We start from the raw sequence: 18,407 nt of genomic DNA on the forward strand, positions 1-18,407 counted from the left end.
ACAATTTGCAGCATTCATTGGAAACAAAGCAAACAAAAAGTAAGACAATATTGAAGACTTAATGAAAAGGGCCTAAAAAGGAAGATCTGCAAGGAAGCAACAGATATCAAAATCGACTGAGCTATAGGCTAATGACAGATACTGATAATGAGAAGAACACATAGTGAAAGGTATAGAATGAGTCAAAAAATCAAGAGACCGAGATGGAAACAAAGCAAAAGAGAGCTAAATGTATCACAGTAGTTATATGGCAAGTTTTGAACCAGGTTTCTCTTGAGATATATTCAAAATCTTTGGTTTTCATATGTAATTAGTCAAATTTTAGCTTTCACGCAAACCTGGCACTAAGTTCAAGCTATTGTTTTATCTGTTGGGAGAATTTAAATTGTGCATCCTGAAGACAATATATTGCAATATAATCACAGTAAGATTAATTATTTCATGTGGAAAAGAGTAATATGTTAAAAAGATACCTACAGAGTATGTAATACATTAGTAAAATCAGCCATTTCTTTTCACAACTTTTATTTGTTGACCCAAAGCAAAGTAAACAGAAATAGAGGAGACCTATAATTTTTGGAAGTAGCTATGGTATAAACATGAAAGGGATAAACATGAAAGGGCATTATTTCTATTTAGAAGCCTGAACTCAATTAAAAGCCCCTGGTGGATGTCAAATCAAAATATATCTACAAGTTTGTTAATTTAAAATCACCAGGATTACTTCAGAAAATGTCTAATCTGCTCTGTTCCCCAGAGTTTTCTGTTCACGTGGTTTGGAAATAGCTGAGGGTGCAGGAATGGTGTTTGTTTAATATGGACGTAGCTATCTATGTTAGGAGGCAAATATTAGTTCAATTATGATCATCTTCTATAATAATTAGAGAGTTCAGAAACTACTTGTTATTCTTATAACTATTTGCAGAAAAATTCTATAGGGGAGATTCTTCCTAGCCACGGAAATACTTCCTAGTCAAGGAGAGACAGATTCAGTGTTAGAATTAAGAGTGATTCTTTAAAACACTCTTCTGGGTTTCCCTGCAGCAGTTCCAAAACCAATGGAAAAGTCCCTTGGATCTGATGGGAAACAAATCAGGAAATTAAATCGGCAATTTTTTAGCTCTGAATTATTGCTTTTTAACCTGTCAGCGACTTGTCAGGGTCACTAATATGACTACAAACCAGAAGAGCTTCTCCAGTGATACTGACAGCTCAGAGGACACTGATCTGTGCAAATGATGACCAGGTAAGAGGATGCTGCTTTCAGCATTTCTCTCAGACAGGACTGACACTATTTGACAGGTGATTGTTAATCACTTGGAAGCCACTTTCCCTATCCTGCAATTTAATCACATCCAGCTGCACTTCTGTGCTGCCAGCCTTTATCCTGGCAAGGGAGCAGCTCATTCAGCTCTACCTTGCACCTATGATGAAAGGTAACAGCCGGAACAACAGTGGAAGTTGGAGCAGGAACAACTTCAGTGCCATCTGACTTCTCCTCGGTTGCATGTCCCTCCAACATGCAGAGGGATGGACACCAAGAAGTTAGGTCCCAGATTCTGGGTCTACAGAGAGCAAATTCGCCCTCTCAACATGTCTGAACTCCACTGCCTCAGGTGTCTTGAACTCTCACAGCATGTCACTGATGACAGCTGCAGCTTTCTTAAAGCCTATTTCCCAATGGAGTAGCTGGACACACTCTGCAAATGGCTGACAATGTACCTGTCATTGGCGAACCACTTCACTCAACCTTGGTGTCAACATTCTCTTCTGTGAGGAGTGAAAGCAGGGTATTATGAGTGCTAGAAATGGCTTTTGTGTGCAGATGAAGAAAGGAGAGCATTTGTAGAGGTTGACAGCAAGGCCTGACTGCAAGAGGGCAATAGGATGAGGGTGAGGGTGTGACTGCTGGTTATTCCAAAGGATTCTGAGCTACCTTCAGAGGAACGAGTGGAGCTGCAAGATGTATTGTTCAGAGACGTGCTATGCAGGAGAATACTGGGCAGGAGAGTGAGAGGTGTGGCACCTGAAATGTTATCCCATTCACCATTCTAGCTCTCCAGAGGTCCTCAATCCTCTTGGTCTCAAAGTTAAAGGGGTCAGACTTCCTTGGCCATTTTCCTCCACTCCTAATTGGCTGGAGGGGTTGTCTTATTCCTTAAACCCTTTCAGACCTCTTATCTCTGAAGGCCCTCAGAGCGATGGGATACAGAAAATTTGGAGACACAGAATAAATGGGTTTAAGTCACCACACGAGGTGGATCTGCAAATGTACTTACTTGATTAGCTGGGGAATCAAGGATTATGGGGAAAAAACAGGAAAGTAGACGTGACGAATGTTGGATCAGCCATGATCTTACTAAGTGGTGAAGCAGGATGGAGGGGCTGAACTACCTAGTCCTGTTCTATTTCTTATGGCCTTTTCCTGTCCTGATCAGGTCATTTTCTACATTTTCCTATGTATCCAAGAGAGGGACACAATGCTCCTACTTTTCATCTCTACAGCTAACTTCAAACATGTCTTCTTGTTGAGTGCAGCAGGTTTTATTCATTCATTCTGGGGTAAATATTCCTGACTGCACTTTAAAGTAATTCCAGTGGGGCATCACTAGATTTGGTTGTTTCACTTGCGCTTTATGCATACATTCACACCAGCTTCTGGTTGCTTCAAATTTCATCTATATCTTGCTGCTTCAGATACAATAGTTGAGATCACATTACCCTGTACATCGGTGCACATCATCACTGTACATTTTGGAGGCTTGTTTCAATCATGCTGATATCAGAGAACCTGAGGTTTTGACTTTACTTTTTAATCTTTGGAACTCTATCCTGGTACCAGTTGTGTTTTTAGAAACAGGTTGTAGACAATCTGACAGTCAGATATATGTCAGTCTAAATGATATCATCTATTTACGGTGCCTTAGTTACGTCTTGTGATTCTTTATATTGGTTTCTGCACCTCTTTCGTTGTTTAATAGAGCTGTCACATCCAGCTATTAATACGTGGCTCTTAGTCAGTGAGGCCACACCTTTGGGTACAGTTTTCATTGCTTATGTATGTGGAGGAGAACAGGGGGAACGTAGTATGACATTTACTGGAAGACACCCAAAACTTGTTACCTCCCACACATTCCTGAATCCTGAAGAAGCAAAGCTGACTGTTGCTAAAGGTGTGGTGCACCTCAGCAAAATATATAACACTGACTCAGAACCACACTGTGATGCCAGTATTATGCATTTTAATCAGATAGTTATAACAGCTATAGTGACAAAAACAGCATGCTAGTGAGTCAACAAACAATGAAAAATACAGACAACCCAGCAACTACATGCCAGTCAGTCTAACGTCAAGTAGTGGGGAAACATTTGTAGTTAATAATCTGAGGTAAATCTAACACAAGTGGGAAAATGTCAGTTCAATTACAATTCTCGTGATGAATCTGGTTGTAACATGTTACGTTATGTATTCTTCATTTATTGCTAATGAACAGAAAGTCTCACACTAGCAGTGGCATAAGAGTAAAAATACATTTAAACTGGGAGCAATATACATTTTGTTGCTGAGTAAAGCTCTACTATTTTGCTCTCCTTGCCAGGGAGTTCAATACGTTTTACTCTTTCCAGCATTTGTCAGTGTTCTAAAACAGCAAATTGTTGGTCGATACATTTATGCAACTCCAACTTTTCCAAACACAAAAATTATAAGTTGAGGATTCACAAACAATTCACAAACACCATGACTTCTATCACAGACTTAATATGTCTTATTCAGGTTGCAATGGCATCTCAAAGCACTCTGTCACATTGTTCCAACACATCGTTCCCTAATGCAGATGCTTTTTTGCACACGTAGAACGGATGACACAATCTGGCTAGTTCTGTGCAGGAAAGTCGGAAGTAACAGAGACAGTGGCATTTACAGGCAATTCCCCTTGAAGTGTGAAGAGAGTTCCCATGAGATTCTGTTGTATTTCAGAAAGCTAATGCCTGCTTGAATATAGTTAAGTCATTTGGCAGCAATTGCGTATATCCTCTGCATGATGTTAGGATGAAACTATGACTTTAATCTTACACAGGTCCTAGACACAAGGGTGTTTGGGGCTGAGGCAATTGGGAATGTTTAAGGATGTTGGAGGCATGGCACCTTCCAGAAACCTTGTGTAAACGTGCATGATTCACTTTAGCAGAAGCCTTGAACAATCAACTGCAAATTATTCTGAACAGAAATTCTTCCTGTTCAAAGGCCAAAGCTGCTCTCAGGAAGTTTTGATGACCATAAAAATATAGTCAGTCAATCAGACCCTGCTGCTGTCAAATCCAGCTGTGGCACCAAAATGAACTGCCTTATTAACGTAGCTGGTCCAAATTGGTTGCAAACTTGTTTTAGTAGCTAGCCCAACAATACATGGGAGTCCAGGACTTCCTTTATGCAGCAATGGGCCATATCTTGGAGATGGCACATAGATTTTCCAATGATATGTTGAATAAATCACACCCTAAGAAGTTGAGTATCAACCTAATTTCTAAGTCTACAAGCACTGGGTCTCTACCACTTGCCTTTGACATCAGCTCCTTCTCCAGCATACCACACAGCTCCGTCATCATCTCTACTGAGAAACACTGGGTTGAATTTTCCTGTGTTGAGATGTTAGTGTGGGAAGGCATTAAATTCCAATGGCTATTAGGGACCGAAGATATTTTTCCAGTAACAGCATTTCACCTTGGCCCATCCTCTGCTTGATAGTGCCTCTACATTGGCTGCAGACTGCTTCAGAGAGGGCTGAAGCAGTTGACTTCATAGTTCAATTGCCACTCACATCTTGCTTCCTTTGACAAGATGAAACTCTGAGATTCCAAACCTCTATGCATACAGTACTCCACTGGTGAAATCTGAAAAGGGGTGCAAACTTGACTGTTTAATTATCTACAAAGCATGACGCATCCGGCGTCACTTGAATCTGGTAAGATTGGTCAACCAGGATGATAAGTGCCCATGAAATTCTCACTGCCACAGGATCCCAGTTTTGAGGCAGTTGTTCAAATAACCAAAAATGAAAAAAGTCAATTATTTTATGTACTGAGTTATGATTTGAAATGCAGTAGTGGTAGGAGTGACTACAGTACTGTGCTTAGAACTACTCAACATCAGAATTGCATTCGTCCACTTCCGTAACTTCATGGCCCAGCATTTTACCCCATGCTATCATTGCCATGAAGCCAGGGAACCAACCCTATTTCAACAAAATATGCAGAAGGACATGCCAGTGACAGTACGAGGCATGTGTAAAAATGAGGTGTCAACTTAGTGAAACTGAAACTCAGGACTATTTGCATTAATCAGTGGAAGCAGCATGCGATAGACAGGACTGAGCAATCCCACTATGAATCAAATTTAAGCTCTGCCATCATGCTACATCCAGTCTTAAATGATGGTGGACAATTAAACAATTAATAAAAGGATGAAATCCACAAAAATCCCCATCCTTAATGATGGCAGAGCCCAGCACACTAATGTAAAAGGTAAGGCCGAAACATTTGCATCCTCTTCAGACAGAAGCGCCCAAGGAATGAACCATCACGGCCTCCTGCAGAGGTTTTCAGCATCACTGCCGCCAGGCTTCAGCTAATTCCATTCATTTCAGGTGATATCACAAAATATTTGAAGACACTGAAAGTTATGCCACGACAACATTCTGGCAATACTATGAAAAACTTGTGCTTCTAAACTACCATGCTCCTAGTCAAGCTGTTCCAACTTTTCCAACACTGGATCTACCCAGCAATGTGGAAATGTACCCAAGTATGTTTTGTCCACAAAAGGGAAGGACAAATCTAACTCAGATAATTTTTGGCTGATCAGTCTACTCTTGATCAGTGATGATCTTGTGAAGTGATGAAAGAAATCAATGAGAGCGGCATTAATTGCCACTTGCTCAGCAAAAACCGGCTCACAGACCTTCATTTGTGTTCTGTCAGGGTCACTCATTTGCTCACTTCACAACAATGTCGGTTCAAAAATACAAAAAAACGTTAACTCCAGAGGTGACGTGTGAATATTGACCAGCCTTGAAAAGAGAACAACATTTGACTAAGTGTGATATTAAGAAGCCCTGGAAAATTGGCATCAATGATAATTAGGGGATAACTCTTTGCTGGGTGGAATCATACCTGGTACAAAGGAAGATAGTTGCGGTTGTTGGAGGTCAACTATCTCAGTCCCAGGGCATCTCTGCGAGAGTTCCTCAGCATAGTGTCCTCGATTACATCTGCTTCATCAATGACTTTCCCTCCAACATAATGTCAGAAGTGTAGATGTTCACTGATGATTACTCAAATTTCAGCAACATTTCGGGATATATGTACTGTGGTGACAAGAACTCTGCAACAAATAACTCGCCTCCCGTCTCCCCTGTATCCATCCATCATCAAAAAGGCACAAGTCAGGAGGATGATGGAATACTCCTTCCATGCCTGGACCTGTATAAGTCCAACTAAAATCAAAAAGCTCAACACCATTGAAGACAAAGCAACATGCTTGATTGGTGCCCATCCACTACCTTCACCACTAACGTACAGTGGCAGCAGCATGCATCACCTACAAGATGCACTACAGCAAATCACTCAGACTCCTTCGATAGCTCCTTTAAAAATCCTGCAATCTCTACCACCTAGAAGAATAAGGGTAGGAGGTGCAAAAAAAATGCCATTGTCTGCAAGAGCTCCAGAAAGCCACACACTATTCTATGTTGGGATTAATTTGCCTTCCATCAGTGTTGCTAGGTCAAACATAAGATTTTCTTTTGTAACAGTACTGTTGGTGCACATGCAACTCAAGGACTACAGCATATCAAGGTAGCAACTCATAACACCTTTTCATGGCAAATTAGGGATTGGCAATAAATGATGGCTGGCCAGCAATACCTACATCCTATAATCAAATTACAAAAACATCACTTTTTGATATTGCTGTCTTAACAGCTCTATTTAATATCACAGAATTAACTGCAGTTTTAACATTGCTAGTTTAGATTGTTATTTATTACAAGATTAGCAGCACTATTAAATATCGCAGAATTAGCAGTGCTACTTAATATCACCAGATTAATAGCACTAATTAATATCATTGGATCAACATCACTATGTAATATTGCTAGATTAACTATGAGGTCCTGGCAAAGTGGTAATTTCACTGGATTTCTAATCCAGAATCCCAGGTTAATGTTCTAGGAACATGGATTCAAATCCCACCAGTACAGTTGGTGAAATTTTAGCTTAACAAAAATTTGCAGTAAAAAAGATAGCCCAATGATCATCATTGTATAAACCTACCTGGTTCATCAAATCCTTTTGGGATGGAAATGTGCCATCCTTACCTGGTTTGGTCTACCTGTAACTCCAGATCCACAGCAATGTGGTTGACTAAGTGCCTTCTGGGCAATTAGGGATAGATAATAAATGCTGATCTAGCCAGTGATGTCCACCGACGCATAATAAAAAAAAGCTAGATTACATTAATATTTAATATTGGCAGAATATCAGCATTATTAAATACCACTGAATTAACTGTGCTGTTTAACAACACCAGGTTAACAGCACTACTTAATCACACTGAATTAACAGCTCTACATGATATTATTGGATGAACAACATTAAATAATATCACTGGATTATCAGCACTAATTAATATTGTTGAATTAACAGCGCTAAGCAATATGACTGGATTAACTGCTTGAATGTCAGCATATTTAATATTTTTGGATTATTGGTGTAGTAACAGAGCTGCTTGATATCGTTGGATTAAAACCTGTATTAAACAATGTCGCTGGATTATCCAGTGGATGTTTAATACAACTGATTATATTAGTTAGAAAACACTAGATTAACAGCATTAATTAATGTAGCTGCATTAACAGAGCTAGTAACTATTGCTGAATTTATAACATTACATATTGTTAGTTTACAAGTGACATCTAATATTACCTATCAGCACTGGATTTTGCATATCAGCACAATTGAATATTGTTGGATAATTAACAAATTGTTGCAGAATGAAAACTGTTTCATTAAATGCATTAATTTAATTACTAACATACCTGGTTTAGTGGCACTAACTATTAGTGGATTAAATGCCTGCATTAACATTGCTGGTTAAACATCACAGTTAAAACTACTTAGTAACATTATTAACTTAAAAGCAGTATTAGATATCAGCGTAACTTCTCTTAATATGGTTTAAATAACTACTATTGGCACCAAAGTAGATTAGTAAGATTGAGAACCATCACTGGATTGAGGTATTAGTTAATGAGGCTGTATTAGATAAAAGGAAGTATAGTCGACTTTTAACACTGCTGGTACCATGGGGTGGTTCTGTGTAAAGATCACGATGTTGGAAATTCTGGATATTAATTCTAGAATAAAATACTGGATGAATTATATTAATCTTAAAAAATAAAATAAAATCAGAGATGCACATAAATCATTTTAATCTTTGAATAGGTGATCAGAGGAAACAAACTTTCATGATGGAAATTTCAACACAATGTAGAAATAATGCTGTCATTCAATAAGGAGCAACAAAAACAACATAAATATATGGTTCACATAAAGGGCATGTTGCAGCCAATCAACAATTTTTGAAGTGTAGTCCCTTCTGTGAAGGCAAAAGAAGCAATTGATTTTATGACAGCAAAGGCCCTACATCACCAATGAGATAAACAATCAATTATCCTACGTTTGGGAGTGTCAGATGAGAGATAAATCCATCTAACATTCTATGACTTTCTTCAAATAGTTTTGAGAGATTCAGGCACACAAACTCTCAGAGAAGAAAGTAATACTAAGTTCAGAAATGGCGGTGTTTCTGTCATTGTTCAAAAGATCTGTAACTAAATATGATGATCCATGGCTTTAAGAGGTATATTTTGTCTTTTTATTTGTGAAGAAAGGTTGAAACAGAGATGCTGAGCAGTCTGCTCCAAAGCTAATAAAGTAAACAGCTAATGGGGTCTTCAGGTTTTTTTAAAAGTTGGAACAATCGAAGCAGCCTGAATGGATGGGGTCAAGCTCCCATGGAACCAGGGATTTCTGTTTTACTTTTAGCTTTCAGTGGTAGTTGCTGGGGTCTTGAAGCTGAATGTGGAAGTCTTGATTCCTCTTTCTGTCACAGCTAAAAGCTGGGGTTCTCTTCCTGCTGCTAGAATTGCGTGAGAGACTTTACTATCTATTTTACTGAATTTGCCTTAGCCAAGGGTGTGTTTATGGGATGTTACTATTTTGGAACAGTTAATTAGTAGTAATTAATATATATATTATTTTGTTAAGCATTTCAATGCATTTATTTCTTTTCTCTTTGTCCGTATTTTAATTATCGTGTATGAATAAAGTGTGTTTTGTTTCAAGCATGGTAGTTTGACCAATCAAATTACATCTGAAATGCAATGCCTTACACTTACCTTTAAAATAAGAAAAAGTTAGGGTCTAGATTATCTTCTTAATATATTTTGAGGGGATCTGGTCTAGTCCATAACACTATACAATAAACATTGTAACGTTTTCCTGGTCTTCTTTCCCTTGCCAGTTAGATTGCCTGAAATTAACTAACAAGAACAGCAGTTATGGAAGCTTGGTTGTGTTTTGACAAACAGGAGGGACCTTCAGCCTACCTGGAACAGTTATGTTTCCTGCAGTTGGATGGTTCATTTCTAAAATGAGGTCATTGTGTATTACCTAAAAATAAAGAAATAATAAAGTTAGATACAGTTATCTCTATATGTCAAACTTTTAAATTAAATTATGAATTCATGGTTATTCGCATAAAGAAATACTTGGTTAATAAATACCACCCTCTATGAAATTGTGTTGTGCCAGCGGACAGGGATATAGCACCATTGCCTTAATTTTCTATTTTATGCACAGCTTCCCCCTGAGAACATGGATTCTGCAAAAACCTCCACAGAGACTGAAAAATTAGCTGACATGCCACAAATCTAAGGCAATCATATCATTTAAGTAAAGGCATCAGAAACATCAATTAAGTAGCTAAGCACTTGATAATCAATGTAATTAAACGATAGCAGTCACGCTTGAAAATAAAATATATTTATTCATAAATATTGTATTGGCAGCAGAATCTTCAAGTGGACATTTTGCCAGAAGTTCGAGGATCAAACACGTACCAACAACATTTATTAACTAAATGCTCAGACTTAGAAAGCATTAGCGTACTGCACTCCTCCGTGAACCCTAACACTTGCTTTCTAGGCCAATTTATTACCACATTAACTCATTTACAGGCTCCTCAATGAATGGCAGTACTCAGTTGTTTTATGGCAGTGCACATTTTAAACTAATGAAGGGTATGTGGTTGCGCTCTGTGAACACTATCCTACATTATTGTCAACAGACTTGTCTCCAGAGTATTTGCTAAACTACATAAATGCTTTCCAGAAGCTGAAAAAAAGCCATGTGAACTGGAATAAAGAGATTGCTATGAATCCTAAATCTTACATTACAGGAAATCAGTGTTTCTCTTAAAAGAACAGTATCTTATAAAACAGTATCAATAGAGTCGACAAAAGATCTTAATAACCAAAAAAAGAGTTATTTTACTTTGCAGTTCTCCCTCACGCTCTCCTGTTCTGACCATCTTTCATATACATTTTTCCCATCGCTGTTACTATAGAAGATTTGGACATTAAAACCTGAAAAAAGGATTCTTAACCCAAATCAGCCTCCTAAACTCCCACTTCTGGTTTTAACTAAGGTGGGGAGGTAGGCAGTTATCCAACTGCTTCAAAGTAAGTTGGCATTTTAAGTATAATAATGAATCTCTGGTTGGCTGGGTTTCCTAAGTCTCAGAAAGCCTGGCAGCTACATCTAGGTGATGGCTTTCCTCATCCATGAGATGAGGATCTTTATACCTATTTTCTAGTTGCAGGGCTTGCTTGAGGAAGCCCCGATTGACCTGATCCTTCCCAAAGCCTTCCAAGCCTCTGAGGCAAAGCCATGTCCCACCTGGGGCAATATAAAAACATTACCTAGGACACCTAATCACCTTCCGATGTCTCCTGGTCACTGCCTCATTCAAGTCTCCAAATTCCAAAAACCCCTCCATGATCTCACCACTGCACTGGGACTCGAGGAACAGCCGCTGCCTTGGGATTGAACCATCAACTTGCACATCCGGTCTGTTTCACTCTCCACAGATTATGACTGACTTGCTGAATGTCTCTGGCATTTTCTATCTTTATTTTGGATTTCCAGCATGTGCAGTATTCCATTTTTCTTGATTCAGGGAGTAGTGACTATGAGGAAATGTCTTTCTTAAGGGAACAGAGTTTGAAAGGTTAAAGAAATGTATTATTTTTTTGGTTTTTTAACCAAAAAGACAAGTGAATGAGCATGTGGTTCTTCACAGTAACGGAGGAAGGTTTTGCAATTGCATTCGTAGCTCCAATTCCATCATCATTCAGTGCATATGTGACTATGCTCAAAGTTAAATTTGAATTGCAGGAAAACATACCAGAAACAGTACTAGGCTTACCAAAATATGAGGTGCCCCAACTTGTCAAAATTACAACACAGGACTAGTCCTGCCTTAGTGGACGAGAGGTGTGATAGACCAAAGTAATCTTACAACAAATGCATCGTGCCAAGGTTCTGCATTACATTTACGTCCTGTTGTGAAAGATTATGGACAATTAAAAAATCAAATGAAGGGGGAAGCTCCCCAAAAGTTCCCATCCTCAAAGATGCATATCACTACTAAAGAGAAAGCTGAAGTATTTGCAACCATCTTCAGCCAGAAATGGTAACCGAATAATCCAATCCAACCTCATTATGAGGGCCCTAACATCACAACTGTTAGCTTTCAGCCAAAGTTCTTTTATTCATTCCTTGTATGTGGATTTTATTAGTTGGGCCAGCATTTATTGTCCACCCTAATTATCCTTGAGAAAGTGGTGCTGAGCTGCTTTCTTGTACTGCTGCAGTTCACTGGTGTAGGCACACCACAATGCTTTTGGGCAGGGAGTTCCAGGATTCTGGTATGTAACAGTGAAGAAATGCTGACATATTTCCAAGACAGAATGGTAAGAGAGACTTAGAGGGGGCCTTGCAGGTAGTGGTGTTCATATGTATATGCTGTCCTTGTCCTCCTAGATAATATTTGTCACGGGTTTGAAAGATGCTATCTAAGAAGCCTTGATGAATTTCTGCATCTTTGATTGCAGATGATACACAGTGCTGCTACTGAACATCAGAAATATAGACTGAGAATGGATGTGGTGTCAATCAAGCAGACTACTATGTCATGGATGGTGGTCAAGCTTCCTGGGTGTTGTTGGAGCTCTAATCATTCAGACAAGTTTGGAATTTTCCATCGTAGTCCTGACTTGTGCTTTGTAGATGATGAATAGGCTTTGGGAAATTTATTACATGTTTCAGGATTCTTCGCCTCTGAACTGCTCTTGTTGTCACAACATTTCTATAGTCAGTCCTCTGACCCATGGTAACCCCCAGAATGTTGAAAGTGGAGGATTCAGTGATAGTAACTCCATTGGATGTCAAGGATAATTGTAGATCCTCTGTTGTTGAAGATGGTCATTGCCTGGCACTTACCACTGCAAATGTCATTTGTTACTTGTCAACTCAAGCTTGGATTGTCCAGGCCTTGCTCAGTTTGGATATGGACTCCAGTACCTGAGGAGTCATGAATAGTCTGAATATTGTGTAATCATCAATGAGCATCCCCATTTCTGATCTTATGATGGAGGAAAGGTCATTGACAAACTGCTGAAGATGGTTGGGCCTAGGACACCTAAGGAATTCCTGCAGAAAAGTCCTGGAGCTGAGATGACTGACCTCCAATAGCCACAACCATCTTCTTTTGTGCCAGGTATGACTCTCAACAGTGGAGAGGTTTCGCCCTGATTCCCAATTTTGATAGGGTTCCTTGATGTCACACATGGTCAAATGCTGCATTGAGATCAAGGACTGAGACTCTCACCTCATCTCTGGAATTCAGCTCTTTTGTCTATGCTTAAACTAATACTGTAATGAGGTCACAATCTGAGTAGCCCTAATAGAACCCAAAATGTTTTCCTTTCAGAGTGTGCAGGACAACGACTATAACTAGTTCTTGTGACTATTTAGCTAATTATACTCAATAGTTTAGATGATTATCTGTGCTTTGTTCCCTGTAATCGATATTGTGCTTAAAGGTAGCAAATTTTATCAATAATATCAAATAATAAGTTTTTTACTGAATATCCATCAGGCAAAGGGCGAAAAATTGACTTTATGCAATAATGTAAAACAGACTGTTAATCATTATCATTTACTTTAAAATGGCATTAGGTTTACTGTCCATTTTATATTTCCTTGTTTTACACCACTGCACAGTATCAGGAGTACAAATAACTCCAAATGTGTAATTTATATTTGCATGGCATTCTAGTTAAAATAGCCCTGTTAGTAAGGCAAACTGTAGTTCTGTGCATATCTTTAGATAGAATATTTAAAGAAAACAAACTAGATGAAAGGATACTTTGATCAGTGTTTTGAATAAACCTTCAATTAAACAATATTAACCATTTACATGGCAATATCCTTATTTTAGTTCCCACTGGCTGTAATCAACCAGCTCTCTGATACTAAAAGAATTCTATTTGATACATTTAACTCAGAGCTAAATATATAAATTACAGATGCTAAGATTTTAAGTTACACAGGACAGTTAGTCAAGCAGGCGCACCAAACTTTTTTTTGACTGTACTGACTCAAGTCAATTGATGAGATTTGAATGTACTATTACATGCTTTAGAGACTGCTGGAACAGCATGTGGTAGCAAGCATGAGTTTAGCACAAATTTGTCCTGATTTATATCTAAAATTTATTTTTAGTTCAAATTATAATGAGGACTCATTGATTGTTTTGCATGAACATTTAGCCCAACTATAATAAATTAATAAGCAAAAGAGTCCAACTTTAACCGGTACTATGTGCTCTTATTGAGATACAACATGCTTCAGAAAGGGGCTTGAATAATGCTTCAATCAGAATTCATGAGTCTGTTAGTCATTTTGTGTGCAAGTGTGTTTTTTTGCTGTGCCATTGATGGATTTAGGTAATTCATAGAGAAACAAAAGAAGTTCTTTTGATAATTCAAGAAATATGGCTTCATTGTAAACTGTATGCTCGAATTCCCTCAATCATTCCCCGAAGTTTTCAATTGAAAGTGCACAATTTGTGTAATTCAGCCATTTTCACATATTTTCTTGTATATTGATTATAGAACATATGTTGTCCTGTCTTAAGATTAACTTTAGGTTAGCAGATTTGAAATGTCTATTACCTTCTGAAATTAAAAATAAACTTAAGGAGATTTTATGAAAAAAAAACACCTGATTTGATTTTTAAAAAGTGTGATGTGATGACTTGCTTCCTGGATTGGATTCTATCTATCTTACCAGCAGGAGGCATAGTTATTCCTCTCACTGTAGTATGGATATTTTAAAACAAGCCGTTGAAATGTGATATAACACATCTCTGGAGCAGATGGAGCTTGAACCCAGGCCTTCTGGCCCAGAAGTAGGGACAGTACCACTGTGCCACAAGAACTCCTCCTTTTCAGCGTATTCTACATTGTATCTATGAGCACAGCTCCAAAGCATTAGGAAGCTACGGTAATGACATTCTGCACATAAACCACAAAGAAAACATGAAAAGCAAATGCCAAAGTTGTAATGTTTTAATGAAGCTCCACCTAAAATGTTAACTTGCCTGTTCCCCTTCAGATGCTGATTGGTCTGTTGTGCATTTGATTAACATAAAAGTTCTAAAGCTCAATTCAAATTCCACAGAACCATGTTTACAGATATACAAAAAACCTGAGTAACGGTTTGTTTTCCAGTTCCATTTAAAATGTTCATCCTTGTCGGAACAAACACGCATAACTCATTAACACAAAAACAAGAGATTAGAAGCTGATGAAATGTAAGGGTTATAGTAGGTCTGCTTTATTCTTGGTAAGTTCTGCGGATCACATCCTGAATTCCAAATTCCATATTAATATTTACATTATCTGTTTATTTCCACCCAACAACATAAAATGGTTTTATCAATTTTTTTTAATGAAACTTTTCCGGCATCTACAAAGCATCTTATGATCATTCAGCAAATTAGTCATCTGGTGGCATGATCTATGTGCACTGAACAGCCTACTCTGGGAAGTCAGCTGTGCGGTACCAGATCATGTTATCATGCATGACCAGAAAGTCTAGCTGAGTTCCAAACCCATTTCTTCATCTCATAAACTGCAAGTGTATCAATTTCAATCATGGTCCATAACAACAAACTGAAAAACATTTCGGATGATGCCATTCTAAACTAATACCATTTGTCTGAACAAGGTGCATATCCCTCTAAACTTTGCCTGTTCATATGTCTGTCTAAGTTCTTTTAAACGTTGCTAACTATTTCTATTACTTTCCTGGCACTGCATTCCAGGTATCTACCACCCTCATGTAAAATATTTTCCTCGTACATCTACCTTAAATGTTTCCTCTCTCACCTTAAACCTATGTCCCCTTATATTTGATATTTCCACCTTATTGCTATGGTTTTATGTTCTGTGAATCTAACTTGGAATGTTGACTTTTGAGGCATTGGCTGGACAGAAGCCAGGGATTCCACAAGGTAGGCTGTGCAGGATGGGCTGGGGGTGGTGAGCATTTAAGGGTTGGGGCTGAGGGAGTGAGGGTGAGCTTTGCCAGGGGGTGCAGGAAGGCAATGAGCATTGTTGGAGGTGAAAGGGAAGGGGGGTTAGTATTGTCGGGGTGCAGGAGTGGGTGTTTTTGTAGGCTGTTCCATTATTTCTCTTGCTGTTATTCACTGTCCTGTGCCTGAAATCAACAAAAGAAGGAATTGATACATTTCTTTGTATGTACAGGCATCAAGTCCAACACCAAGGTCAATGAAAACATTCTCAGAGGGGCTCTGGTAGCACAATTTGACACACTAGGTGTATAAAAATTCCATATGCGTGGATCGGTAGTTCTGCAGAGTCCTGAGGCACAACAGCAAAGAATATCTCAACATTTGCTGCTGTTGTCATTGAAAGGCTTTGCCCTGTGCATTCTCAACAAAATGCTTGAGACAAAAATGAAACAGATCTGTCTTGTTTTAGTTTTGTAGAGCTTCCTTTAACTTAGTCACGAAGCTTAAGCTTAACTCAACACAAATGCTGCAAGTTTCCTTGGTTGTCTGCAAAGCTCGAGGGAGGAACCAAACTATCTTTGAACAAATAAGAAAAAAGTGAGACATGTGCTACATAAGACAGTAAGTTACCTTCAGATGTGGTCCACTATTATTCAAATCCAGGAAGTCCTGAAATTAGCCCTGAAACTGTTTTAAAGGGCATTTAAGCAGCTGAAGGTGTCCAAATCTGAGTGGGTCAATTTGGGATTTCCAAGAGATATAAACAAAATAAACACTTACTTACAAAAGAAGATCTCAAAGTTTACATAGCAAAACTTTACAATTTACTTTTCAAATATATGTTATGACTTTTTGTTTGTCCTTTATTAAATCATGCAATCTACTTTACATCTACTTTATGGGCGGCACGGTGGCACAGTGGTTAGCACTGCTGCCTCACAGCGCCAGAGATCCGGGTTCAATTCCCGCCTCAGGCGACTAACTGTGTGGAGTTTGCACGTTCTTCCCGTGTCTGCGTGGGTTTCCTCCGGGTGCTTCGGTTTCCTCCCACAGTCCAAAGATGTGCAGGTTAGGCGAATTGGCCATGCTAAATTGCCCGTAGTGTTAGGTAAGGGGTAAATGTAGGGTTATGGGTAGGTTGCGCTTCGGCGGATCGGTGTGGACTTGTTGGGCCGAAGGGCCTGTTTCCACACTGTAATCTAATGTTTATCACTGGGATTCTCTAATGTCCAAAATGAGAGAGAGAGAGATTCCAGGACAAAATGAATTGATGGAAATATTGTTTTCCTGTCCTGTGCATATAATGTCATAAGTTTGGCGGTTCCTGACTTTTTTAGATGCAGACTGTCATAGCATCAAACCTTGGACATGTATGTATTTCCATTCTGGATTTTACTCGTGATTTTACCTTTGTAAAATATAGGACATGTATACCGAGGAATATTCCTCTATGTTCTCTGTCATTTCTTCTTCATGATCCTCACAGTACAGAAGAACCTCAATTATCCAAAGGACACAGGCGGGAAGTATTTCGTTTGGTTAACTGAATTCGAGATAATCAAATGCCAGATAACATAGTTTAGCCAAGCATCTGGACCTTGCAATCTTGCCGGATAATCCAATATTCGGATAACTGAATGCCGGATAATCAAAGATTTCTCTGTAAATCTTTTAGTCCCTCTGCATTATTTCAACCCAATGCACCACCACCATGGGCTGTGTTAAAGTTTGCTTTATTTGTTTAATAGACAAGGCCTTTCTCCTAGCATGGGGCATCCAAAACTAGGGGGCATAAGTTTAAGGTGAGTGGGGGAATATTTAGAAAGGGCCTGAGGGGTAACGTTTTTCACAGAGAATGGTGCGTGTATGGAACAAGCTGTCAGAGTAAGTGGTGTAGGTGGGTACCATTACAACATTTAAACAAGTCTGGATTCCTATATGAACAGGAAGGGTTTAGAACCAAATGCTGGCCAATGGAACTTTGTCAGATTGGGATGAGTTGCACAAAGGGTCTGATTCCTTGCTGTATGACTCTCTGACTATAACCTGTAGATATTGTCCCATCTATCTTCTCGTGGCTTACTATATCCCATGATTTCTTGTCTCCATTCTCCCCTGTATTTGCTTCCTTATGCATTAAACACCAGCTTTTTCAGTCTTTTTAACTCTGCTAACTGAGTTGCCAGCTCTGAACTTTCACAATTTGCTCTTTGTCTTGGTGACGTTATAGTTAGCTGTGTCAAGCCTTGCTCCAGTGTGGCTGATATTCTCAAAGTACCTGTGGGGAGTAACCTCTGAAGGGTTTAGAAACTATACAGAACTTATACAGCATGTGGACCACCATCTTACCCCAGTCATTTAAATATTGGACAGTGGAAAAGAAACTCATTTCTTTGCTTACAATTTGTACACAAGAGTTTTAAATTGTTACCCAGCTAAGCCTCACTCTGTTGTTCTGTGAGTTCATCCTTTCCAGAAAATAGTTTTTCGTGGACACTGATCTAGCAGAAAAGGTCACCTAACAATTCTAGTACCAATGCTATTTAGAGCTCATTCAGGTCCTGCAATGGTTCGGTGATCCATTCTGTCATGTCACTGTCTGTAGTCAAGTTGAAAATAGTCCATGTTGAAACAGAGAAAGGCCCAGAAGTGCTCATGAATTTGCTGAACAGGTTGGAGAGGG

At 38.8% G+C, this 18,407-nt stretch overlaps 1 protein-coding gene across 5 annotated transcripts in view; it reads right to left on the minus strand.

The window, feature by feature from the left end:
- The window catches only part of sugct (succinyl-CoA:glutarate-CoA transferase), a 423,980-nt gene that overhangs the window by 84,561 nt on the left and 321,012 nt on the right, over positions 1–18,407 (minus strand). For all 5 annotated transcript variants that reach the window (XR_011960715.1, XR_011960714.1, XM_072571162.1 and 2 more), the window contains one exon: positions 9,669–9,732. Coding sequence is in view for 3 of the 5 variants with exons in the window: in XM_072571162.1 (XP_072427263.1) it covers positions 9,669–9,732 (64 nt within the window). In the remaining 2 variants the exon portion in view is untranslated. The remainder of the gene's footprint in view (positions 1–9,668; positions 9,733–18,407) is intronic.

Source organism: Chiloscyllium punctatum, chromosome 5 (genome assembly GCF_047496795.1).
Source record: "Chiloscyllium punctatum isolate Juve2018m chromosome 5, sChiPun1.3, whole genome shotgun sequence".
Lineage (NCBI taxonomy): Eukaryota > Metazoa > Chordata > Chondrichthyes > Orectolobiformes > Hemiscylliidae > Chiloscyllium > Chiloscyllium punctatum.